The 27,602-nt window shown below is 34.3% G+C and overlaps 1 protein-coding gene across 2 annotated transcripts in view; it reads right to left on the bottom strand.

Moving 5' to 3' along the window:
* Positions 1-326: 326 nt before the first annotated feature.
* rtknb (rhotekin b) overlaps positions 327-27,602 on the bottom strand; it is a 31,616-nt gene continuing 4,340 nt past the window's right edge. Inside the window, exons 3-13 of one of the 2 annotated variants that reach the window (XM_051094011.1) lie at positions 27,273-27,334; positions 27,080-27,133; positions 26,888-27,005; positions 25,369-25,608; positions 23,524-23,618; positions 23,166-23,272; positions 22,942-23,070; positions 22,512-22,674; positions 10,423-10,524; positions 7,469-7,568; positions 327-1,299 (exon numbers count right to left, since the gene is read on the bottom strand). In XM_051094011.1, the coding sequence (XP_050949968.1) occupies positions 1,293-1,299; positions 7,469-7,568; positions 10,423-10,524; positions 22,512-22,674; positions 22,942-23,070; positions 23,166-23,272; positions 23,524-23,618; positions 25,369-25,608; positions 26,888-27,005; positions 27,080-27,133; positions 27,273-27,334 (1,177 nt within the window). In that variant the 3' untranslated portion in view covers positions 327-1,292. The remainder of the gene's footprint in view (positions 1,300-7,468; positions 7,569-10,422; positions 10,525-22,511; positions 22,675-22,941; positions 23,071-23,165; positions 23,273-23,523; positions 23,619-25,368; positions 25,609-26,887; positions 27,006-27,079; positions 27,134-27,272; positions 27,335-27,602) is intronic. The other variant, XM_051094012.1, reaches the window with a different exon arrangement.

Raw genomic sequence — 27,602 nt, 5'->3', positions numbered from 1 at the left:
AAATCGTTCTATATCGTCGTTTTACCGTTTTTGTTGCAGGTATTTGATCTTCTTTGCATGTTCACTTTGCAAAGACTGGGTCGGTGCTTCTGCAGTGATGTAGGATGAGTTTGAAATGATTTTTGAAGTTGAGGGAAAAAATATGATCAGAGTTTTTCGACATACCCTAACTGTCTTGAGTCAGAATACACAGAGCTTAGGGAGAGAAAGGCAAGACGAGCGTTTAAGATTAAAAAGTATTTCAAGTATTTAATTTCTTTACGACTGAAGAGAGAAAGACATGAACATCTTGGATGACAAGGGGGTGAGTACATTATATGTGAATCTTTGTTTCCTACAAAATACAAGTTACAGTAAGTCACAAAGCTGTAGGGCCTACCTTTACAGCTATCACTGACAAAGCTAAAATTTAAATCCAGGAAAGGTTTAGAAATGAAAGTTATTTTCATAATGATTTGAAACCGCTTTGGTTGGTTGGCGGCTTGATTGATTTATCTTAAGGGAAGATAGACAGCTTTTAAATTTGATACCTTTTAAATCATACATGAAATCGGTTTGCTCAATTCTCTTCAATGGCCTTGAAATAGCTTATTATGAATAAAAAAAAACAAAAACCAACCAAAAGCGTAAACTGTCAAACTCCTGTCATGCAGGATTTCCACAGCTTGTAGTAAGTAAAAACATTTCAGTCAATTTTAAGGATGAGTGATTTTAATCCAGCAACACGTGTAATGACGTCCTGATCCTGCATAGGATTAAGTTACACTGCCAGTACAGGTTTGTGGAATAAAACCTTTATTGAGCATTAAAAAAGAAATACCATAAGACAAAATACTACGCTGTACATGTATATGCGGTACTGACAAGCTGATATAGCAGGCTCTTTGGAATGTGAAATGATCAAAATATATTTGCATACTGACGCTAAACTATAATTGGCTGTTGTTCCTGGCAAACAAGTTCCTATGTAGGTGTGCTAGTTTACTGTCTTTTGTAACACTTTTAATCTTGCGTGATTTTGAAACAAATATCACAGTTTATTATTATTCATTATTTATATGGTACGTAGCTAAAATGTGGGATAGTGTATAGTTTTGTAATATTAGGGCCAATTCTGTGATAATGACAAACCAATTTTAAGCCAATACAGTATTTTGGACTTGGGTGGGTGTGCTTTTTGGATTTAGCAAATAAATATGGAAAAAAAAAGGATTTGTGTGAGCGGTAGTATACTGGGGTGTGTTCAGCTTTGCGCAAAACAGCTTTTTTCTTTAGTTTTCTTGTTTGATTCTTCAGTAACTGAAAAAAAAAAGCAGAGGGAGAAGAGTGTAAATAAACAAATTAATGACATACATGCTTTGATTTCATTGTGGTGTGGCACATATTTACGTCTTGATTTCTGGTAAAGTCTAAACTGGTAGAGTGACTGCGGAACTGCGGCCACAAATCATATTTAAAAAAATAAAAAAATATTCATGAAATCTATGGCATCTACATGTGTACGCGCATGCTCGCATCCCCACAATGTATGCATGAATGCATTGTAACGCATACAATTTTTTAAGCGTGCACTAAAGTCAAGATTAAATCGAACTGGGGCTGTCTTTCTTAATAAAAGTCCCTGATACAATAATTTGTTTTTGCAATTCACAGTGAACTCACATTCAATCTGGTTCCGTCCTGTAATGTAACATCATTAAAATAATTTAAAATCTGAACGTCCCGCCCTAATTTTTGTTGTTGTTGAATATCTTGATTCACTTGGAAAGCACCACATTATGGAAGTAAAATTGATTACATGTTTGATTCATGTTGACCATATACAGTACAAGCCACATAAAAAAGTAAGACTTGCATCACTTAAGTCCGTATAATTAGTAACTAGTTGTTTAAAGTTGCAACTATAACAGTTCACTGGTTGTGTAACAATTGTAGGCCTAGTTAAAAGTTGCAAATTCACAAGGGAGATTTTAGTAACCGGTATTTACTATAAATTAAAAAATATTTTGTAAATTTCCTACCATAAATATATCAAAACTCAATTTTTGATCAGTAATATGCATTGCTTCATTTGGACATGTTTTTGAAACGTGTTGCATTGTGTTGCATTTATTTGATCAAAAATACAACAAAAACAGTAATATTGTGAATAAATGTCATTAATTTCTATGTGACCCTGGACCACAAAACCAGTCTTAAGTAGCACGGGTATATTTGTAGCAATAGCCAAAAATACATTTTCTGGGTCAAAATGAACGATTTTTATGCCAAAAATCATTAGGATCATGTACCATGAAGATATTTTGTAAATTTCCTACCGTAAATATATCAAAACTTCATTTTTGATTAGTAATATGCATTGCTAAGAACTTAATTTGGACAACTTTAAAGGCGATTTTCTCAATATTTCGATTTTTTTGCACCCTCAGATTCCAGATTTTCAATAGTTGTATCTCGGGCAAATATTATCCTACCCTAACAAACCATACATCAATGGAAAGCGTATTTATTCAGTATTCATATGACGTATAAATCTTATATTCAGTCAATATACTGATTTTAAAAAAATATCATCTAATTAATTGAAAATTTGCCCGTTGTTGCTCCCTATATGCTCTATGCACAAATGTTTGGTGTCAGTAAGATTTTTTAATGTTTCTGAAACATGCTGCATTGTGTTGCATTTATTTGATCAAAAATACAACAAAAACAGTAATATTGTGAATAAATGTCATTATTTTTTATGATGACAAAGCTGCATTTTCAGCAGCCATTATTCCTGCCACATGATAATTCAGAAATAAATTCTAATATGCTGATTTCCTGCTTTGGAAATATTTCTTATTATCACCAATGTTGAAAACTTTGTGTTTAATATTTTTTTGCTGAAATGTATTTATTCTATTTAATTATGTAACGTTATAAAATTGCAGCAACACAAAGTTCCATTAGTTAATGTTAATTCAATACATTACAATATTTATTCATCTTTCTTAATGTTAGTTAATGAAAATACATTCGTTCATTGCTAGTTCATGTTAGTTCACAATGCATTAACTAATGTTAACAAGCACAACTTTTGATTTTAATAATGCATTAGTAAATGGTGAAATTAACATTATTACACTCTTAAAAATAAAGGTGCTTAAAAGGGAATGCGCCTCCCGTTCTACATATATCCGTCTATGTTTGCGCGAATCATTCGTGATCCAGCTTCACTTACAGCAGAAGTGAGTATTAGGGTTTTTTTTATGAATCTTTGCAATCGCTTTTCCTAATAATGTGCTAGTTAGCAATTTTAGCGGCTAAACATGGCTAAATGTGGCTAAAGTAAACAGGCTCGCCTCTCCACAGAGAGAAGAGAGGGGCGGGGCGAGCAGAGCTCATTTGCATTTAAAGCAACCTTGACCAGAATGAGATGATTTTTGCAGAGCTGGTTTTGGCAAGGTAAAAAGAGTGTTGTTTTACACAACCATTGAGAATTTTTAACCAAGTATGAAGTATATTATAAGTATATTAGTATATTATAGACTTATTATAGATTAAAGTATATTATAGACTTTTCATTAAGACCCTAAAGAATCATATCAGCTTGTGGAAAATTGGCATCCGATGACCCCTTTATAGAATCATCTCTTTCTTACCTTTTTATAATCTGAAGAACCTTCTTTCACCACAAAGAACGTTTTGTCAAACAGAAAGGTTCTTCAGATGTTAAAGGTTCTTTATGGAATCATCTCTTTAGATAATAAAAAGGTAAGAAAGATGGCTCTTAAAAGAACCTTTCACTGAATGGTTCTTTGTGGAACCAAAAATGGTTCTTCTATGGCATCGCTGTGAAGAACTTTTTAAGCACCTTTATTTTTAAAAGTGTAGAAATATTCTACATTCATTCTTAGTTCATTTTAACTAAAGTAGTCAACTAATGAACCTTATTGTAAAATGTTACCAAAATTTCCAGGTCGAAACAACACAAACTGAAAAAAGAGAAACATTCATAACAACTCCTGATCAGGAATGCTCAACGTCATGAGCGAAAAACACAAGGTCTGATTAAATTTATCCGCAACTTCCTCATGCTACAGCACATGTAGGCTAACACAACTTTTCCGTGTGGATTGAGACACATGTGTTGACATGCAGAAACGCCCACACACAACCACAAACACCCACACACTGCACAGTCATTAACAGATACCGGCAGGTGGAGGCCACAGGAATGTTAACCATCTGCACCAGCGCAATACAGACACAGCAGTACTCGGCTGAGAATTCACATTCCCTAATTCCACTTTGTCTTCTTGCTCTACCCTCAAGAAGAAATGGTTGGCAATAGGATGACAGGAGCGAACTAGCGCAACACAACTGTAGCGTAACACAGACTGTTGTGTGCACAATGGAACTCTGTTTATCAACTAATTACAGTACAAGCAAGCTAAGTCCATGACCATTAGGGGAAATCCATTGCTGATTAATTATATTATCAAAGATCATAATCTTCATTAGTCACTTGGAAATAATACAAAGAATGCAAATAATGATACTTAGATTTGTTCTATTCATTGTACATCAAAACATTTCATTGCTTTTATCTTTAGGTTTAAAAAATATATATTTTATAGGTTTAAAATATGATGACTACATTGACTAACCAAAAAAACGTCTTCAAAATGCTACAAAAAAGAAAAAAAACCCTTTAACAAATCATTTTCTAACTTTGTAAAACTTTTGTTGCCTCAAAATAAATTTTAATTTAAAATAAAATGCCACTTATTACAAAAGTTATTAATAATTTATTATTATTTAAAATTTATTATAAAATGTGTGCTGAATTGCCTGTTTAATTTTGGTTATATCTGATGTCATGTAAGAACAAACAAATCATGAATTATTTTCCACACAATAAGATTGGGTGTAGCACACTAGGTGGGTGATTTTAGATTACGCATTCAATTATTTTTATTCAACAATAAAAATAATAGTATTAAAAACAATGTGAAGGGCAGCGCTTAACACGCATTTCTGCATCAGTGTTAATAATGTAATTTGATAACAGGCTTCAATAAACACACCACCACTCCCATATTGTACAAAATAAAATAAAATAAAATAAATAAACAGTGTTTCTAAAAATACATTTGACATGGGTGTCATTTATGTAGTATATGCTTGTATTCACCAGCCAAAAAAAAAATATATATATATTCTATCATGTTAATAATGTTATTTGATGTAATAATGAAACTTACCACCACTCCCACATTGTACAAAAATAATCAAAACAAAACAACATAGCGTTTCAAAAAATATTTTTAAAAATCTATATTTTTTCTGATGTGGGACATCGATGTCATTTTACGTATTATATGCCTGTATTCACCAGCCAAAAAATGATATCATGTTAATAATGTAATTTGATAAAGGGCTTTAATAAACATGCCACCACTCCCACATTGTACAAAAATAATCAAATCAAATAATATATGTAAAATTTATATATACCCTGTGTGTACATAAACTCGAGAGCTTGCATATTAATATTCATAGTTGAACTTTACACACAGCTCTGATGTGAAAAGCTTAATCTTTCACATCTTTCACACAAGTTTCACAACAACTGAAAATAGTTTCCATTGTTTTACAAATAACTGATACATATGCATAAAAATATTTTGCTGCATGGCAAGTCGTGCTGGCTGGTGTTGTTCATTGCTCAGGCATCAACCAATAAAACGGCTTTTATCCCACCACACTCCTGGTTCTGCTTTCTCACGACAGCGAAGTAAAGTGCAGTACAACTACAGCGAATCTTAAAGGGGTCATCGGATGCCCATTTTCCACAAGTTGATATGATTCTTTAGGGTCTTAATGAAAAGTCTCTAATATACTTTAATTAAAAATTCTCAATGGTTGTGTAAAACAACACCCTTTTTACCTTGCCAAAATCAGCTCTGCAAAAATCATCTCATTCTAAGGGGTTGTTCCTTTAAATGCAAATGCGCTCTGCTCACCCCCGCCCCTCTCTTCTCTCTGTGGAGTGACGATCTTGTTTACTTTAGCCGCATTTAGCCGCTAAACTTCCTAACTACCACGCTATAAGGAAAAGGCGATCACAAAGATTCATTAAAAAAACGCTTATACACACTTCTGCTGTAAGTGAAGCTGGATCATGAATGATTCGCGCGAACATAGACGGATATATGTAGATCGGGAGGCACATTCCCTTCACAAACAAATGTAATCTACTGCATCTTCAGCGGCTCAGATGTCAGGGGTAAATGACGACGACTATGTTCATTATTACATCCAGCAACACAACAACTCAATTGCTCAATCAGAGATATTCTTGTCTAACTTACATCCCTGCTTCGGCATCGAAACATGGAAAGTTACTGGACTTTGACAGCTGGTCTGAGGTAAGAGCTCATGTCAATCAACTATCGTGGGAGCGGCCTCTGTCAGTGTGACGCCACACCGACAGGCATCTGAGAATGGCTCGATTTGAAAAAGGGGATATTATTTTTACAGATTAATTAAAAACCACTGCATGGATTTTTATCATTATAGGGTAGATTTGTACATACACTGCCAACACACATTAATGTTCAAACAACATGAAAAAGTGAACTTAGCATCCGATGACCCCTTTAAGTAAAATGCTTAATTAAATATGATGTACATATGTGTCTGTAATTTTATGTGAATGTCATTTTACACATTTGTAACTATTAATCTGCAACTTTGAATTCAAAACACATGTATTTTCATTATTGTCAGCATGTCTCACATTCAAATCACCAAGCTCAAGTCTTCCTACTGTTTCATCTTTTGAATTTAATTCCTTTTTTAATCCCATTGATCACCTTAGAATCACAGATTATACCTGACTTACTAAAACACGCATCACAACAAAGCTTACGTCAATAACTCACGCAAGTAGTCTAAATTAGATTTGTTTATTCTCAGCTGTCCTATCCAGTATGAGGATACAGCAGTTGAACTTCTGTGTCTCATCACTACACAAGATGCAGATGAATCACAATTTGCTGACAGATATGTGCCAGAGTTTGGCATGTGTGACAGCGACACCACACCTACACTATTATGGCATGTGTGAACACGCTTGAATGTGTTAACATGCCTCTATATCGCTTTCATTGAAATTATAATACAACTGAATGTCCTTTAATGCAAAGGTTAAACAATGCAGACAACTTTGCATGTTGGGAAGCCACTCCTGGGCATTAAAATTAACGTGAATGCCTAGAACCTGTTCAGGCGCCACGGGCACATTGTGTACCGTCCAAATGCGTGCTTCATCTGGTATAAGGGTATTTGTTACGTGTCCTAATAAATGTCATTCTGCAATACACATGCCTTCAGTGCGTGTAGGAGGACATTCAAGTGTTATTTTTGTAAATTTGTGTGTGGGTGTATGTGTTTGAATGCTTTTCTGAACCTCTATCACCTGTCATTATAATAGGTGGACAGAAGACTTCGGATTTCAGAAGAAACAGGTCTGTTCAGGGGTGAAAGATGGTTTCTGCTCTGGGTGGATGACTGTGTAACTGTATAAAAAAATATGTAGACACAATACTATAAAAAATAAGTTACCAAGATCTTTTTTAAGTCACTTTACAGTTATCTGGTGAGATATGAAACATATCAGTGTTTCCCCTATCATTATATTAGGGGGGCGCCTCGCCCCCCCAACGGCACCCCCTGCCCCTCTTGAAGATCAAGTTAATTTTATTTAATTTTTAGTTTCAATATAGCGCTACATTACAACAGAAGTCATTTAAAGTTACCTTTCCTATAGAACAGGTCTATACCTTGTTGTTTTACTAAACAAACTAAATAGTCTTATGTTATTTATGTTATTCACACGACGGGATGTCATTTCTGTCTCTACACAGACGCGCGTCTACAGTTTGTCCTCCGCAAAAACGTGGACGGGATCGCGAGTCCATTCATAAAACCGGATTTTACTCTATACACTTAATTCAAATTGCGATATGCACTAGTGTCTGTGAACATTAAAACGCAAAAAGACGGTTTAAATATGAATTCTGCATGTTACGTTTGCCTCTGTATGTACGAATGGCGGAAACACGGTTTTGCTTACTATATGACATGAACACACAAACTTAATTAACACAAACTTGCTGTGAGAGTAACTTTAAAAAAATATGAATTTTACCGTCTCGTGAGAAAACTCGTCAAAATAAAAGTACGTTTTGACATGTAACAGAAATATATTTTCTTGTACTTTTGTACAGTATAATGTAGGTGTTTATATATTCTTATTTCTGGCAAATTTAAATAAAACTGTTAAATGATAAAAATAAATTTTACAACAAGATTAACCACTTAACTGTAGAAAAAAATATTTTTTTTTCTTCCATATATTAATTTTAACAGTAAGCCTCTGTTAGCATGCCAAAAAATGAAAGGGTTTCATTTGATTAAAAATAAATAAATGTTTAATGCCTTCATTTGATTATCAGAAAAATGAAAACACAAAAGAATTTCTGAATAAAAAGAAAAGAAAAAAAGTTTCTAGGGCCCTATTGTTCAAAATGTTGAAACTGAGAATTTTTGATTTACTTTTTTTACTTAAATAATGTTTTCGTCATTACACAGAGAGTAACGAATAAAAGTACCGTCGGGTACCGGTTACTGGTTACCATCAAAGAACCAACGATGTAACCCTAGCCGAAACACTGCATATGAACATATTTTTATAGTTTTATAAATTCTAAAATTATTAATAATTCTAAAACAAATGAAGAAATAAATGAAAATTAAAAAAAAATCCAAATATTTAATAAAAGATTTTTAAAAACATTAAATTGCATTAAAAAAATATATTTAAATTAATCATAAGTCTTAATCTCTGGCAGCTGTCATTGTGTCATACATTTGTATAATTTAAATACCTTCAAATATACACTTTGAACATACTGTGGCTGCATTAAACAGATACACCCTTAAATGTTTGTCATTATTTACGCTCTTCATGTCATTCCAAACCTCTGTTTTTTGTCTTCTGTGGATGTTTTTTTTTTTTTTGTCCATACAATAATTGCCAACTGGTTCCAAAGTTGTTTTGCCCCAAACTTAATCTTGAATGTCTTGTTTTGTTTTTTTTTCAGAAGAAAGAAATCATACAGGTGTGAAACGACATGATGGTGAAAAAAATGATGACAATGTTCTTTTTCGGGGTGAACTAGGTAATATAAAGAATAAAGTGAATGACAGGCAGCAAACACAATATTGCTTTTCTTCTACAGTTGTTGTGCATTCAGGCTTTTTTTAATCTGTCAACATGTTCCATACGCATATTTTTACCAGTCTTGTTCTTCAAAGAAATGTTCTTCTTGTTCTTCAAATCTTCTAAAGATGCCGGCACAATAATGGATTGCATCTTAGTTTGGTGGCTGTACTGTATAAGTGTCACAAGTGATTAGAAATGAATAGCCTGACAGCACGTCTGGCTCGGCGCTTGGCTGAACTGTCTGTCAACTGATACGTCTGAAAGGAAATACATCCCCACCCAACAGGGTGGGGTAATTGAGGGAAATGTGTACTATGCTTAAATTAGCACCATATGTCTATCATGTGTCTGCTAAGCTCAAGAGAAAGTCATTATGAGTATTTTTTGTCTACTACATTCATGATATTTAATCAAAATGCGCAGTTGGGTCTGGATCGCATACATACAAGCTTCAGTGATATTAGTCTCATACATACTTTTGTGTGATTGTATTATGATACATTTATAGCATGTAAAATTTTGACTTGCTTTATCTAGTCTTAGATCTGGTATACAGATTAAATTATATAACACTGAAAAAATATGTCTGCATATTTTTGAAATTACACAAGTGAATATTATGCAATCTTAACACACTCTACCTGATTGCTAGAGATAAAAAAGTTTAAGCACAAAAGGATATCTTAACTCAAAATCTCTTCTATGAAATGGCTAAAAATATAAACAGATCATATTATCCTGGATTTGTAGACATTTTAGCATTCTTATTCTATCAAGTAAATTATTTAAATTAAATTAATTAGCTAAATAAAGTTATTAAATACGCCCTACCTCAAAGAAAACACTGTTCATTAAACTTTCTTATATCTCGTCTTAGAAAAACACATAATATACAATTTAGTACAACTGAGTTAAAAAAAAACAAACATTTTTATTAGTTTTAAAGTCCATGTAGTTTTCATTAATTTTTATTTCATTATTCTGTTATTTTAGTACATCAAGATAAACTAAATGAAAATGAGAAATTAGCGAAAGTTTGTGTCTTATTTATGTCTGTAATACGCCTCCAAGAGATGATTAAAAACCTTGATGGAACAGAAAAGTCTCTTACTTAGAGACTTCCTACAATCCCAAAATGCTCTTACCCATTTCATGATACAGAGAGCCTTGTTTTGTCACCGCCACCATTTTCTTTGGAGAAGGTTCCTCAATCTTCATGAGCTCATTGCAGCACTGTTTCCACTGACCTACACAGAAAAGCACAGACTGTCAATTAAAAGTTGTTTTGTTTGAGTGCATAATTTTAAATACCTGAGGACTTAAACAAGGGTTTGAGTGTAAATGTGAAACACAGACAAACTAGACTGGTCCATCTGTTAACATTTAGAGGACGCAGGCCATAAAAACATCATTCTTGCACGCCATGTAATAAATACCTAGCATGAAACTAGCTGAAACACAGCCATTAACAAGGATGCTTTTTAGAGAGGCACTACGTGCTCGTGTCTACATATTTGTGTAAGATATGTATTGAATTTCAATCCTTCAGGAACTCTGTATGTTACACTTCTAAGAAATCAGAACACCTGTCTTGTGTCTTGTGACACACCAAACAGACCGCATGCTTTTCAACTCATTGTGACACATAAGCCATAAGACAAGGATATAAGACTGGGTGGGGAAAAAATGCTAAAAGTACAAAAACCCGTCTTTTGATACACAATATTAATCTCCTGACATCATTACGCAAATACCCAAACCACAGAAACCAGTCTGATCAACCGCTTCAACGTATCTCCTTATCTTTTCAAAACGTGGCAATTGCACAACATCTATTATACAATCAGAGAATTTATTATTTTAAATGTATTATTCAGAACATGCATTGTACTGTTTCCTTTTGCCTAAACTAATAAACCATACTCGATGTTGTGATTCAGTGCAGAGGAATTTAACTGCTTTGAACATGAATGTGTGAAAGTATAAAACTGCTCAGTGTCAGTTTAGCAACCTTACAGTGTTGTGGACCCGAGTTGCATGACTTCAAATTTACACGGCAAAGGTGGCACAGAAGCGCTTCAGTGGCATTCAGGTGTCATTTAATGTTGCCCAGAGGTGGCATAAATGGATTTAAATGGTTTATGTGTGTTTATATTTTAGGGGCTGTGGTGGCTCTGTGGTGGCAAAACTTAGTCTGGCTTTGATGCAACATTACATATTCACACAAAATTTTAGGCAGACACAGAGCAGCCTTAATACATGCCTAATTTACTCTGCAAAGGTGGCACAGAAGCGCTTCTGAAGTGGCATTTTAATGCTGCTCAGAGGTGGCTTAAATGCTTTTACACAGCAACTACAGCTGAATACTTTGGCACTACGAGCTGAGGTGGCTCTGTGCAGGCATAAATTGGCCTGGCTTTGATGCAGCATTGTGCCTTAACATTGAATTTTGAGCAGGCACGGAGCAGCCTTAATTCACGCCTAATTTACATGGCAAAGGTGGTACAGAAGTGCTTCTGAAGAGGCATTTAGGTGTCTTTACAAAGACTGTTTAATGCTGCTCAGTGACAGCATAAATGGATTTAAACAACAAATACAACTGTATTTTTTACATTAGGGGCTGAGGTGGCTCTGAGCAGGCATAACTTTTTAGGAAAGGAAAGGAGATGGAACTTGGTCTGGCTTCGATGCAGCATCACATATTTACACAAATTTTAAGCAGGCACAGAGAAGCCTTAACACATGCCTAATTTACTCTGCAAAGGTGGCGCAGAAGCGCTTCTGAAGCGGCATTTAGGTGTCTTAACAGAGACTGTTTAATGCTGTTTAGAGATGGCTTAAATGCATTTACAAAGCAATAATAACTATACTTTTACACTAGGGGCGGATGTGGCTCTGAGCAGGCATAATTTAGTCCGGCTCTGATGCAGCATTATGCCTGTACACTTAATATTGAGCAGGCACGGGGCAGCCTTAACTCATGCCCAACTTACACTGCAAATGTGGCACAGGAGTGCTTCTGAAGTGGCATTCATTAGTTTTTACAAAGACAGCAAATACAACTATATTTTTTAAAATTAGGTGCTGAGGTGGCTCTGAGCAGGCATAACTTGGTCTGGCTTTGATGCAGCATTACATATTTACACTGAATTTTGAGCAGGCACAGTTTGGTGACTTTACACAGACTGTTTAATGCTGCTCAGAGATGGCATAAATGCATTTATACAGCAAATAAAACCATATGCTTTTATATTAAAGGCTAGCTCTGAGCAGGCATAATTGAGTCTGGCTTGCACTATTGTGCCTTTACAACAAATTTTCAGCAGGCATAGAACAGCCTTAACTCTGGCAAAATTTACACTTCAAAGGTGGCACAGAAGCGCTTCAGAGGTGGCATTTACAGTAGAAGTCTTTACACTGACTGTTTAATGATGCTCAGGCTTAAATGCTTTTACACAGCAAGCCTTAAGCCAGGCACAGAGCAGCTTTAACTTATGCCTAATTTACAGTGCAAAGGTGGCACAGAAGTGCTTCTAAAGTGGCATTTAGGTGTCTCCATACAGACTGTTTAAATGCTGCTCAGAGGTGGCTCTGAGCAGGCATAATTTAGTCTGGCTTTGATGCAGCATGGTGCCTCTACACTGAATTTTTAGCGGGCATGGAGCAGCCTTAACGCATCCCTAATTTACATCGAAGAAGCGCATCTTAAGTGGCATTTACGGTAGATGTCTTTACAGAGACTATTTAATGCTGCTCAGCTTTTGTTTACTTTTCAAACTTCATTTTCTAAAAGATAAAATAGATCATTTCAAACGGCGACACAATGTCACATGACACTTCACAGTTATGGGGCACAGTTTTTTCAAACATTTTTAAACCCATCTCTACTTTTTTTTTTGATGCAGCATTACATATTTACACAGAATTTTAAGCAGACAAAGAGCAGCCTTAACACATGCCTTTTTTCACAGTCACGGTCTATGCATTAAAAATCACTCGTTAAATAAAACAGCTGATGAATTCATTTGCGTTAAAAAAGAAAACAGGCTTTGTGAATATAGCATATTGCTGCTGGGAGAGAATTCTTGTCTGCGTTTCTAATCCTTTTTTGAAGTATGAAGTATGTTAACAATACCACCCTGTTCTATCAACTGAACAAAGAAAGCACTGTACGCTGTGCTTTATCTGTTATACAATGTATCCACTGAATTTTAAAATACAGGTCAAACTGAGGTGATGGCATGTCAGAAAATACAAGACAAATAAAAAGCTTAAAAATATATAAACTGGTAAAAAAAAAAAATCTGAAAAATAAAGTACTCTTGAAAAAAAACTACATTCTTTGATTGTTTAAAAATATATAAAATAAATATCATCATCTTAGTACACACAGTGAAAAACAGTAAAAGGGAGTAAAACAGCAGTGCAAATAGCAAAGCCTCTCTTGTAATACCGGAAACATACTTTTTTTCTTTACAGTGAATTTCTGGCAGCTTTTTACTGTATTTTTAACAAGGTTTTTTCCAGTATGTGAGCATATTATGCATGCATATTTTCAGACAACAGTATATTTTTTTAACAACAGTATGTAAATCATATTACAAGGTTTGTTGAGCAACCAAGCACTTAATCTTCAAGCAAAACATTACTACCTAATGGCATTTAACCACAGACAGTCCTATCTGCTGCTTGTTGGGCAATAATATTATATTTTATTCATAGTTAATTCAAACACTTTTTTGTGAAGGGAAGCGTTTCCTCATAACACCTAACGTGAAATCTATGTTACAATTTTCTTATTCCAGTAATCATCCACTAAAACCAGTTTATCCACATCGAATGATAAATGATCTCCAATGATCACACATTTTAAGATCCACCCACATCTGTCTGTGTCTCTGTTTTGTTTAAGAAAGCAACTTGGTTTTAAAGACGTCAAAACCTGTTGAGTGAAGAGTTTATTTCCACGGTTGGCTAACTCGCAATAGCGTGTATCTTTCTAAATGTAGCATTTCTGAAATCATAAATGTCAGTCAACTGGCAGTTTAAATCAAAAGGAAAGTATAAAAGTTAATCTCTAGGGTCTCAAATCTTAACCAAAGGTCTTAAAATATGACTTTCATTTGAATAATGATACATAATTGCAAAATGGATTGCTGTGGAATGGCTTAATTGATTGACAACCCTTATATTATGTAACCTTACTGATTTTGTGATATAGAAATTTGTGATATAGATTCCTGATCGCTCACTGTTGCTAGTATTGCACTCTTTGTTGTTTTTCAAGCGGCCTGTTCAGGAATGTAGGCTTAATAAGTCTGTCAGTGTTCTTTGTTTTGCCTAAAATACAAACTGACTCTCATCAAACTCGACACCCAAGCAATAGTGAATAAATGAAATTTGCTGCTAACCAAAAGAGTCACACCCTTATTTCAGTTGCAAATTTTAATAAATCTCAATTACAGAATTAATTATGGTTCGGCTGCTTAGCGAAGAAAAATTTTTGACATTTGAAAACAAAGCATTGCTAACTCATCTAATTCAGTTTAGGGTTGGGCGGTATTTACCAAATTGGCATCGGACGATGTCTACAGAATACAATGGACAATGACATCAGGAGGTATGGGCATTAGAATTATGCCCGAAGTGTGAATCTATATTTGACACGGAAAGCGATTAACACGTTCTACAGAGCCACTAAAGGGACATGTTTAGCCTGTTACATTACAGTACAAATAAATTTCACTTACCACTAGGGCTGGGGCAATCTCGATATTGTCAAAATTTTTGCGATATTCGATATATATCTCGATATTGTTTGCATTTGCTTTAAATAATAAAAAAACATGATTTTCTTTTGCCCAAAATGTTTAGTGTTTAGTTTTATTAAATGAACATGTATATGTAACTGTAGTGCAAAACAAGTGCAGAAAGTGCATTCAGTCAACTTTTTAGTGCGTGCAATTCACAAATTACACTGTGCAACTGGGGGAAATAAGAACAGTGAAATTCTTAATAGTAATTCCATATTCCAAATAGCCTATGTTTCTCTATTCCAGTGTTACTAATTGCATGGCTCGCCAAGCTTTAATTTGTGGCTCGCATGGCAGTAAATAATACGATGATATGATCAATACAGAGATTTAATAAAAACATTAAAAACAAGCAGGTCTGTAACATAACTCATTAAAAACTCACACCACGTCTACACCAGACGCGAGCGTCGCTGGAACATTCCCGCGTTCGAGTGCATGCAATAGGCTGAAACTTGCCACAAAGCACCTGCAAAAGTAATTACCATGAATGTGTCGGGGGGAAATTGTCAGGAGATTTGAATTATTAATAAACTAGTGTTTTCTATTGTCGCAAGGATGAAGTTGCCAATCCTGACTCGCCTTATCCTCTTTGGACGCGCCTTTAGAGAGAAATGCGTCTTTACAGAGAAATGCGTCTTTACAGATTACATAATGAAAGCGTTTATTTTATTTCGTTAAGTAATAAATTAAAGCTTTCTATAGATATACTTATTTCCGTGAGGTATGTATTCGCTGAGTTTCGCTTCATTTATGTGGAGCGATCCTGAGACAACAGAAAGCGCATCATGTTTGTTTTCTTTATTTTATAAAAGCACCGTCTGCAACATTTTATTGATACTGTAAGCGCACACAAATAAAAGTAGGCCCTTTACACTTCCGAATGATGTATTACTCCTACCTTTATGAGCAAAAATGACGGAATATTTGAAATTGTTTCCACTGAAAAAAATCCAAGTGCACATGCTGCCCTGCACAGCGGCTTTAGCTTCCACTCTCCGCACACATAATTATGCCTAATAGCGCATACAACTTAAAATAATTCGTAACCTGGCTGCCTTAAAATTTTAAGTTCAGTCAACTCAAAAAAAGTTTATTCAACTTGAAATGTTAAATTATACTAAGTGACAACTTAGATATTTGATTTGAATCAACTTAAAATTTTAAGGCAGCTGGGTTACTTACCCATCTGTTAAGTTTAGCAAACACAAATATCTAAGTTGTTACTTAATACAACTTATTTTAGTTGACTGAACTTAAATTTTAAGGCAGCAGGGTAACAAATTATTTTAAGATGACTCAACAAATTGTGTTTTTTATTTTTTACAGTGTATTTATCTTAGTTTAACATTGAAACTATTTTATACTTGAACTCTTTTAGGCCTGTATCTATAGATTTTATTTTAGGCAAGTCGTGATGATTTGAGAAGGCAAAATTGATCAGACAGACTATGATCAGTCTGCCGCTTGGCCATTACTTTAAAAAACAAAAACTTACATTTAATGAACAAAAATGCTCCAAACGTTTTTCTAAATTAACTAAATAAAAAAACAAAACAAAATCTAATCACTTTGCCATTACATACAAAACTGAACTATTTTAATAGCTGAAACAGTAGTATAAGCTGTTTTGGGAGAAGGGGGAATTTGAAATACTCGATATTCGCGATATTTTCAAATTTTACATCGTCATTAAATTTATTGTGATATTATCGCTAATATTCAATATACCGCCAGCCCTACTTACCACATAAACAGAGTAAGGAGAAATGACTGATAGGATGATGGCGAATGATTTGCAGATCCTGAGCATCACTGACAAACATCTAATCTTGTAAAATGTGTCGTAAGTACTCGAAACTGTGGGGTAAGTACTCAAACTCGAATCTTGAAAGTGCAAAAAACGAGCACCCATTCAAAAGCTATTAATAGTGGCTCTCTAATGCCCACAATTTGTAGTAGAATTGCCCAATGATATAACTGCAAGAGAAAGCATTGAAATATATTTTTTCCTCTCATGCCGGCTTAACATTGTGATGTCTGTCAGTCATTGGTGATGGATGATGGCATCGAAAAGATATAGTTATTAGATATAGAACTATTAATTCTGTCATTCCTGAAGACGAACAGGGGTTGTCAATAAAGTTACATAAACGCACAACCAAAACAAAGACTAAGACAAAGGAAACAAGTCAACACCCCCAGAAACTCTATGAGGTGGAAAATTCTGGCAGGTTGACGTCATGTACAACAACAAAGCTTCTTTTAAATCAGGCAGACATTGTTGAAATATTTTAAAGACAATATGTGAAAGAACATTTTGGGTGAATGTCAAAATCCACATAGCTGAGTGACATCTGATTTTATTAGCCAGTGGGACACTAATATTTAAGTTCAATAACATTCCTTGTCAAGTTCAACCCTTTAACAACTGACAAAAGATATTGGCAGGGTATATATTGTGTGTGACAAAAAGTCACACTCCAAAAAAAAAAAAACACAGACGTTTTGCAACAACTTGCATTGCATCAAGTGCTCCACGGATGAAACAAAGTCATATAATAACTATCCTTTCTTTTTAATCTGGTTTTCTCAGTTTATTATTTCATTTTAATACATTACAGAACTGGTTTATGTAGGTGTAAAATTATTTTAACTATAAATATTTTATAATCTCTTACACTCTTTTTTCTGACCTACTTTGGTTCATAATTTACTGTATTGTTTTACTTTATTCGCATGTTCGTGTCCTTCATCAGTTCATCTGCTTTAAAGTGCGATTAGGGAAAAATCCAGTTTGATAAGGTTTTTATGCCGGTGATGACGCTGTCCTTCAGGCATATCAGTTCCTCATACCCCAAAAAAAGTGGTCATGCTCATGCAGATATGAACGCAAACCCGTGCAATTATGCACGTTTACTTTTCTGTAATTATCTCATTTATCATATCAGCAGATCATCAGAATGTCCTTGTTAAACCTTCTGATTTATCACTTTCTTAGGCCAAATTGTTGAAATATAAAAAATCTTGCAAATGAAACATCCCCATATTTAATCATTGTAAAATAAAAGCATGTTGCGCAAAAGGAAGTCTTTGCTTACTATAGCTTTACGTCACTAGTGAATTTAAAAAATCTAGTTCAAGCCTTCACTTCAAGTAACAGTAGATTTCACAATAAAAAGAGTAAACAAGTCAAGCCTAACAAGCCTTAAAACCTGTCGCCAAGATGCCCGATTTTAAAACAACAAGACTGGATTCCTTGCAAAGTTTGAGGCCACTTGTAAATATTCTTACAAGTGCAATACCTTTCAACTGTCACTTATTTTAATTTAATTATGTGTTAAAATACTGTAGCTCATCCAGCTAAATAAACTAGTTGAGTGCTTTATTAAAACAGTATAACTGACTTGAGTATGGAGGTAAACTTCATAATCCAAACATCTTAAATGGCCTCTCCATATTAAGCAAATACATAAGACAATATATAATGTGTACACTATAAACAGTACTAACAAAACAAAAGGTCTCACTAGGGCTGGGCAATATAGCTAAAAATATTATCACAATTATTTTTTTCAGTTTTTTCAGTTGATATTGATAATTATCACGATAAATGTCAATTTTTTTATTTCTTTCAAGTTTAAAGGCAGATTTTTGCTACAGTGTGAAAGTTGTAAAAACCTGACAGTTGTAAACCTAAAAATTGTAGCAACCTCATTTTTATATGGTGAAATTTAATTATTCTGACTGTTTGAGTTTTTTTTATTTAATTAATTATTGCTCTTCTATAGTAGCATGCATTTATATCATGATAATAACAGTTACAGAAATATAGCACCTCAATATCATGGTATAAAATTTAATATAGTTTCTAGGTATTTGTATCAAAAATAGTAGTCTAAATACATTTAGTATTAATGCATAAACACTATAGCTTAATCACAACAGTTACTGCATATTTTGTAAATTTCCTACCGTAAATATATCAGAACTTAATTTTTGATTAGTAATATGCATTACTAAGAACTTCATTTGGACAACTTTAAAGGTGATTTTCTCATTATTTTTATGTTTTGCACCCTCCAGCTTTTCAAATAGTTGTATCTCTGCAAAATATTGTCCAATCCCAACAATGGAAAACTTATTTATTCAACGTTCAGATGATGTATAAATCTAAAATTTAAAAAAAAAAAAATCTATAAATCTAATTTTAAAATTACCCTTAAGACTAGTTTTGTGATCCAGGGTCACAATTAGAGTTTCCGCCACTGAATACAAAATACAAAAAAAAGACAATTGTAACCTTTTTTCCTCACAATTGCAAGTTTAAATGCAGCTTCAAAGGGCTCTAAATGGTCCCAGCCGAGGAAGAAGGGTCTTATCTAGAAACGATCTGTCATTTTTTTCAGAAAATAAAAATTGTATACTTTTTAAGCACCAAAGCTTGTGTAGTACAGGCTCTGGGATGCGTGTCCACGACGCTACGTACTATTGAATCATGTCGAAAGGTCACACAGAACGCAGGAGGAACTACAGACCCAGCGTTTACAAAGCGAACGCGCAAAGACTAAGGAAGTGTAAGTAAGTCAAATGTTGTTTACAAACAAAAAGGTACAACGATGTCGGACGATTGTGAAGTTGTAGGAGAAAATGAGATGGAGTTTTTCGCCATACTCTACCTTTATGAGCCGGAGTATACAGACAATGAACTTAGACGTGATTCGTAGTGTCGTGGACGCGCATCCCAGAGCCTGTGCTACACGAGCTTTTGTGCTTAAAAAGTATACAAATTTTTTAATTTTCAAAAAAATGATCGTTTCGCTAGACAAGACACTTCTTCCTCGGCTGGGATCATTTAGAGCTCGCTGCATTTAAACTACATTTTGGAAGTTCAAAATCGTGGCACCAATCAAGTCCTGAAATGCTTCCTCAAAAACCATAATTTCTTACGACTGAAGACAGAAAGACATGAACATCTTGGATGGCAAGGGGGTGAGTAAATTATTTGCAAATTGTTCTGGAAGTGGAGTTTTCCTTTAAGGCAGGAAATAATCAATCTTTACGAGAAACTGAACAGTATTTATATCAATTTTTACCTCTGATCCACTGAAATGTCCAACTGTCCTGAGCGCAACAGCCGGTGCATGGCGCGTCAACGTGCTCTGGCATAGTGGACACATGCGTGGAAGCGATCTGTCACGCATATACGTCACTCAGCGTTTACACAGTGTAGAGATTGTGGGTACGACGGCTACTCAAAATGGTAATTACTTATGCTTATCCTGATTGTTGCAACCGATTAAACATTTTAGAGACCCAGAGGGGGATAAAGTACTACTGAAATCATCAGCTGTGCCTATGAAATCACGCGCTGTTGTGAACGCGCTCAGGACAGGACATTGCGGTGGGTCAGAGGTAAAAAATGATATACTGTTTAGTTTCTTGTAAAGACCGATTGTTTCGTGTCTTAAAACCTCAATGTATCATCACAAGCTGCAGGGTTTAATTTGGTTTTGTCTGTGTTTTTTTGATTCTCAAAGCAGTGGGTCCCATTGACTGCCATTATATGACTGACAGACTGCACCGGTTTGAGTTAAGAATCTTTGTTTGTGTTCTGCTGAAGAAACAAAGTCACTTACATCTTGGATGCCATGGGGGTAAGCAGATAAACATCAAATTTTCATTTTTTGGTGAACTTTAACTTTAATCTCTTTAACACTCTTGCTGTGGGTTGAAGTGACCTAAATAACCTTATATTTAGCCCCAGAAATGCAAAATGTACCAGGGGAATCCCACCAAAAAATGTATTTTACCCCCCGGAATGTGATTTTTACTGGGGGACCCCGCTCGAAACACGATTGGGGTAGTTTTGAGCAGCAATTGAGAAATTGAGAAACGAGAGGACAGTTTACTCGCGCGGGACTTGTATTAACAAATCTGGTCCGTTTAGAAACGTTGCTGTGTGAAAGCCAACCCCACCAAGAATAAAAAGCAACATTTTAATCATTTTAATCCCTGTTTCAGAACAAAGCAATCGATCTACAGGTGTGAAAACACACTAAATTATCTTCAAAGATCACTTCTTTCAATATATCCACTCACATTTGTTTAAGTTTCCCTTTTGTGCGAGAATGTAACTTGGGTTTGGCATTTGAAATCAAAAGGCAAGTTCAAAAGTAAATCTCTAGGGGTGTTAATTTGATTCCTTAGCAATAATCTTAAAATATGACCTTTGTATGATTATTATTTTTAATTTCATTAAATAATCAATTAAGATTCACAATATTTGAACATTCACAAGCTTAATTGTTGCTATGGAACAACTTGATTGACTGATATTGCTTATACTGTATTACCTTACTGATTTTATGCTATATAAGCAACGCTCCCATTTCTGATTACTCATTCTTGTTAGTTTTGCACTCTTTGTTGTATTTCAAGTGGCCTATACGTTTAGGAATGTGGGCAATGCAATGCTGAATAAGTCTGTCATTGTTCTTTATTTTGCCTAAGATACATTTGAGGAAGATTTCCTATGAATGCAGTTTAAAAAGTTGTACTGTAACGAATAGCAAATAAAGTGATTTTTTCATACAAAAGAGACACATGATTTTGTTATTTCTTTCTAAATATACAGTAGTCAACATTTGAAGTGAATCAAAACCTTTCATCAAAGTTGTCCTAAAATCAAAACAATACCCGTTCTTGTCTCGGGACAACTTTGATTAACTTTTTTTTAAACCGCTTCAGATGTTGAATACTGTAATAAATCCCAATTATGGGATGCATTACAGCTGAGAAATACATAAAAAAAGGAATTCTTAACATTACCAACTTGGTTAGCCTAGTCTAACTTGTCTACTACAGTTGCAAGTTCAAATATCAGTTTAATTTCTAAAGAGTGAAAAGCAGAATTAAAAAAACCAAACAACTCATTCTGTCATTCCAAGTATAACCAAAACTATGAGGAAAAAAGCAAGGAGAAAAATAAAGCAATACATGCACAGCCAAGTACACACCCCAAGAAAGTGATTGGAAACATTTTATCCAATGCAACTGTTCTCATTATGGGAACACAAAAGGTCTGGTATCCCATCTCTGTTTTAGAATTAAGCCTGACGGTAGTGGATCTAAGAGCAGTCAATCTGTGGCTGCAGCAGACACACAGCATAAAAGAGACAGTGTTGTTTGCATACCACAAAAAGGGAATTTTGTTCTTCATTCCCTACAGTAAGGCAATCTGCAAAGTGTTTTTTTTTTAAGATTTCCGCATATCAAAGATTTTTTGTAGTTCAAAGCATTCCGAATTAGAACTGCGATAGAGAGATAGATAGATAGATACATAGATAGATAGACAGATAGATTATGATACTGCTAATGTGATTTTTTCTCTTGTGCATTCTGGGAACTCTGGTACTCACTCATGTCATAGAAATGCTGCCAGAAGGCCTCCATCCAGTTATGTGTGTCTTCAGATGCGTACGTGAGAATTGTGTATGCGGTCTCAACGCCACACTGGTTTGATATGGTGATACTGTGAGTATGTAGAGCTGGATCTCTCTCTGTGGCACGCACACGGGTGTCCTAAAGCAAGTATGCAAACGTACAGTTTCGAGATTAGGTGTAAACAACAATTACAACCGGGGTCAATGTAGTAAACACCTTCCAAAACCGAGTATGCTGTAACACTGGATTTAAAAACATGTGCAGCACATTACCTATGCTCTCACTGGAACAAGTCACATAACACAACACAACACAAATCACTGGGATATAAACAACTTGGCCCTCTGTTGACTACAAGATGCAACTACAATTGTTCCGTGAGAGAAGTGTATTAATACTTCTTACCTTGTTAATGGGAATAGTGAACAGTGGTGTTTCTAAAGAGTCTGTATTGTCTTGCTGCTGGTAACATTTTAAATCTGACCCACTCAGGACACCGTAGACATCTTTCCAGTCCTCAGGATTGGTCTCTGACTTGGGTACAAAAATATGTGAAAGGCTGCTGAATAAGGTTTTGTCAAATATTGATTATTTATTTTTAATTACAATAATATGTTGTTTTTACAAACCCGAATTTTAAATTTTCCGCACTTAACAACTTGAGTCATGCAGAGAGGCTGGGCCACGAGCTGACAGCACAAACTACCGTAGAGCGGCAACCAGAACGAGGAGTCCTCTAAAATACAGATGTACACAGTTACGAACAAACATCCTATCACATGCATAGAGATACAGTGAGTGCGGTCTGAGTAAACAATTCTTTAAAATTGTTCATTTCCATAATGAAAAGGTGTGATTTAAAATTTAATTTGAATTCTCATTTTTATTTTCTCAGACTTTTGGACTCAATATGTAAACACAAATTCACATATAATAGCCTTTGTTTAAAAAGTTCATTAAAAAGTGCTGAATAAAGAGTTTTCTTACCCGTGTCTGATATTGTCAGGTCATGTGTTCGGAAAGAGTTCTGTATGTGGCACAGGGACAGAGATGTGTGGGCCAGGAGGTGATATTTAGGGCCCCTGAGGACAAAAGGTAAAATTGAGGACCTCTGTGAGCAAACATTTTTGATCACTTGATCTAAAGTACAGCAAAAACAGTCACATTTTGAAATATTTGTACTATTTAAAATAACTTTTTTCTATTTGAATGTATTTTAAAATGTCATTTATTCCTTTGATTTCAAAGCTGAATTTTTAGCATCATTACTCCAGTCATACGATCCTTCAGAAATTATTCTAATAATTTAATTTACTGCTCAGAAAACATTCATTATTATTATTATGTTGAAAACAGATGAGCAGAATTTTTTCAGGTTTCTTTGATGAATGGAAAGTTCAGAAGAACAACTTTTAATTATCTGAAATAGAAATCTTTTGTAACATTATAAATGTCTTTATCATCACTTTTGATCAATTTAAAGCATACTTACTAAATTAAAGTATTACTTTCTATAATTTCTTTCCCAAACATCAACGAAAAGAAGAATTATACTGATAAATGCTGATCTTTGAATCTTCCTATTCATATAAAGACTCCTGACAAAATGTACTGTTTTAAATATTGATAATAATACTTAAAAATATTTCTTGAACAGCAAATCAGCATTAGAATTATTAGGATCATGTGACACTGAAGACTGGAGTAATGGTGCTGAAAATTCAGCTTTGATCACAGGAATAAATTACATTTTAAAATATATTAAAACAGAAAACAGTTATTTTAAATAGTAAAAATATTTTACAATATTACTGCTTTTGCTGGATTTTGGATCAAATAAATGCAGGCTTGGTGAGCAGAAGAGAATTCTTTAAAAAAAAATTAAAAATCAGTTGTTTTCAGATTAAACTGCTTTTAGAACATTTAGAACTGACACTGATACTTTTTTTAGTTCAAATACACACAAAAAAATAGAATCAAACAAGACTGGTGCAGTTTTAATAAAGTGAAACAACAAAACATGCTCAGCTCATACTTCATCCCAAAATTCAAAAACTAAGAAACAAAGACAAGAATTTTCCGTAAACAGTATATTCTGCAAAAAAAAAAAAGGTGCTAGATTTTTGTACCATTAAGATTTTTTTCACTTTATTTTCATGAGTTAGGCACATCTGTCCACCCAAATTCTTAATGGGTTCAGATGTTTTATTTTTGAGTTTGTAATTCATTTTAGGGTCAGTAATGATCCTGTCATGTAATAGTGATAACTATCCTCTCTCGATAGATATGTTGCTATTATTATTATTATTAAAATTGGCAACAATACAGGCAGTAAAATAAATAAAACTATAATGATGTATAATTGCTTTGCAATTAAAATAATTAAATAATAAGAATAAAAAAGATAAATTATTTTAAGTGGTGCTTTATTCTCATGAACATGATGACAATATAATTCTCAAAAATAAAAAAACCCCCTGAAATATGAAAAATGACCCACATATGTTTTTGACAGGCGTCATGAGATTCACCCTAAAAATATGTTATTGGTTTTGGCATCTTCCACCATCAATCTTCTTAATTTTCTCTCCTGTGCCTTTTCTATCTTTTTCTCAGACATGTCAATATGTTAAGAAAATAAACAGTCAAGGTGTGTCTGTCTGCAGTGACAATCACTATGGATGCATTTGTTTCTGTTTGTGAAGTGGTTTCGGCAAGTGTGAGACTGCTTCAACATTTAATAACCTTCCAGTGTTATGTATTTGTTTGTACAACGCTTGGTATGTGGAATCATATATACTGTATGTTATGACATATATACCGCCTCCTCACCGTACAGACAGAGCAGGCAGCAGAACCGGTGATTCTCCTCCTGGTGAACTCCCTCCCGATCCGGTTCCGCTGCTGTGAGAACCGCAAGAAGCTGCTATCTCTAAAGTTGCCATGAACTTCTTACTGGAGCCACTTCCCAGCCGGCTCAGCCTCCGAGTGGAGAAGCCCATGCTGAATTCTTCCTCCACACAGCAGCTGTAGAGCTCCACCCGCAGGTCAAAGCCTGGAGGCACGTCAGTGCTATGAAGACAGAATAAATGGAAACTGGACTTGAAAAAAATTGGACTTGAAAAGTTTAGATTAGTTACAGAGCTTTTAAAAATAAAATATTTAAAATGTAAACACTACCATTCAAAAGTATGGGGTTGTAAGATTTTTTTTAAATGTTTCTGAAATAAATCATACAGTGGCTGTGCTGTATTATAAATAAGTCATGGTTGAAGGGTGTTGTTAGACGTGAACAGGACCACTTCAGCCAAGACTTTTTCACAATGCAGCACTCCTCGAGTACCTTATTGCTTTTTTTAAAATGGTTATCACACAATAAAAATATTAAAACTTTTTTTCTAAGTAAATTTGTTAAATGCTGTCCTGCTTAAAACAGTAAACGGCAAGAGATTATGAATCATATTATGGAGCTCAAATAAAAATAAAGAATAGGAACTGTTCTCATCCAGTGTGTCATTTTTTTTTTTTTTTTTAACACCATATATAATATTTTCTCACACACTTACTCATCTCTCAGCATGAGAAAACGTCATTTTTTGATACATTTCTTTTTTGCTAAAAAAACTTTTGATCTTTTTAATGCCAGCTTGAGCCAGAATACACAGCTTCAGCGAGAGAAAGACAAGACGAGCGTTTGACATTAAAAAGTATATAAATTGTATAATTATTATGAAAATAACCGATCGTTTAGCTAGATAAGACCCTTCTTCCTCGGCTGGGAACCGCATTTGGGATGATTAGAAGCTGCATTTAAAATGCACTATGAAAGTTCAAACTTGGGGCACCATATCAGTCCATTATATGGAGAAAAATCCTGAAATGTTTTCCTCAAAAAACATAATTTCTTTACGACTGAAGAAAAAAAGACATGAAAATCTTGGATGACAAGGGGGTGAGTACATTATATGTGAATTGTTGTTCTGGAAGCGGACTTGTCCTTTGATAAAAGTATTAATTTCTTTCAAAACCATACCCTAGTGATCCCAAACTTTTGCATGGTATTGTATATTTACCAAAATAAATCAAATTAAATTTTTACCTTTTTTTTTTTAATAACTTCTTTTTTTCAGTCAGACAATGACTAAATCTACCAACCAAACTAATCACCCACTATAACTAGCGAATATGACACGATGAGATCTAGATCATAAAAATCAAATATTTTAGAGGACATTTTTGAAGAAATAAAAAGTTTAAAAATGAGTAATAAAGATCATTTTGGAGACGACCATTTCTTTTTTTGTCTCTGAATTTCAGAGGGATATAAGAAAGTAAATATAGAGTATCTTACAATATCACTGGTTCATCAAAACAGATGTCTGTGAGCGTCCTGTCCACTATTACGAGATCTGTATCGTGAATCTCTGTCCCAATCTGCAGTAAACAGAACACGGCACACTGGTGCAGCTCTGAAGAAACAGAAAAGAAGAACATGAGAAGAAAACTGACTGATTTCGTGGGCATATAGATTAGTCAAACTCACCTCCTTTGTTTTTAAAATACTCAGAGTCTTTCCACATGAGAGGAATGCGAATATCTGAAGATAAATCAAGCAAATGCAAAAATAAGAACAATAACAAAGCAAATAGATAAGATATAGCATAGTAATATAGTAATATAGTAATACAGTAAATTGTTGCATTTTTCTGTGTGTGTGTGTGTGTGTGTAACCTTACTTGAAATGGCTACTTTTCCAGTACAAGGTAATCGCTCATCAGCAGGCCCACCATCAGATGACCTAAAAATATTCAATAAAGGGATTAGCGGCTCTTAGGCATCATAATTATGTTATACCTTCAATATTCTTTACCGTTAGTTTATTATTTATATTTACTGTTTAATTTTTTATTTATATGTAAAATGTCACTTTTTCATGATACATGTGTGTACTATTTTTTTTTTACACTTTCGTTGTCTAAAAGATATGAAGTCAAGATTGTGTGATATAAAGTCATAATTGCTAGATCACAAACTCACAATTCTGAGAAAGATAAAGTCAGAATAGC

The sequence above is a fragment of the Labeo rohita genome, chromosome 21, assembly GCF_022985175.1.
Source record: "Labeo rohita strain BAU-BD-2019 chromosome 21, IGBB_LRoh.1.0, whole genome shotgun sequence".
NCBI classification, from domain to species: domain Eukaryota; kingdom Metazoa; phylum Chordata; class Actinopteri; order Cypriniformes; family Cyprinidae; genus Labeo; species Labeo rohita.
Note: the sequence above shows the minus strand (reverse complement) of the source record. Positions and strands in the feature narration are given on the sequence as shown.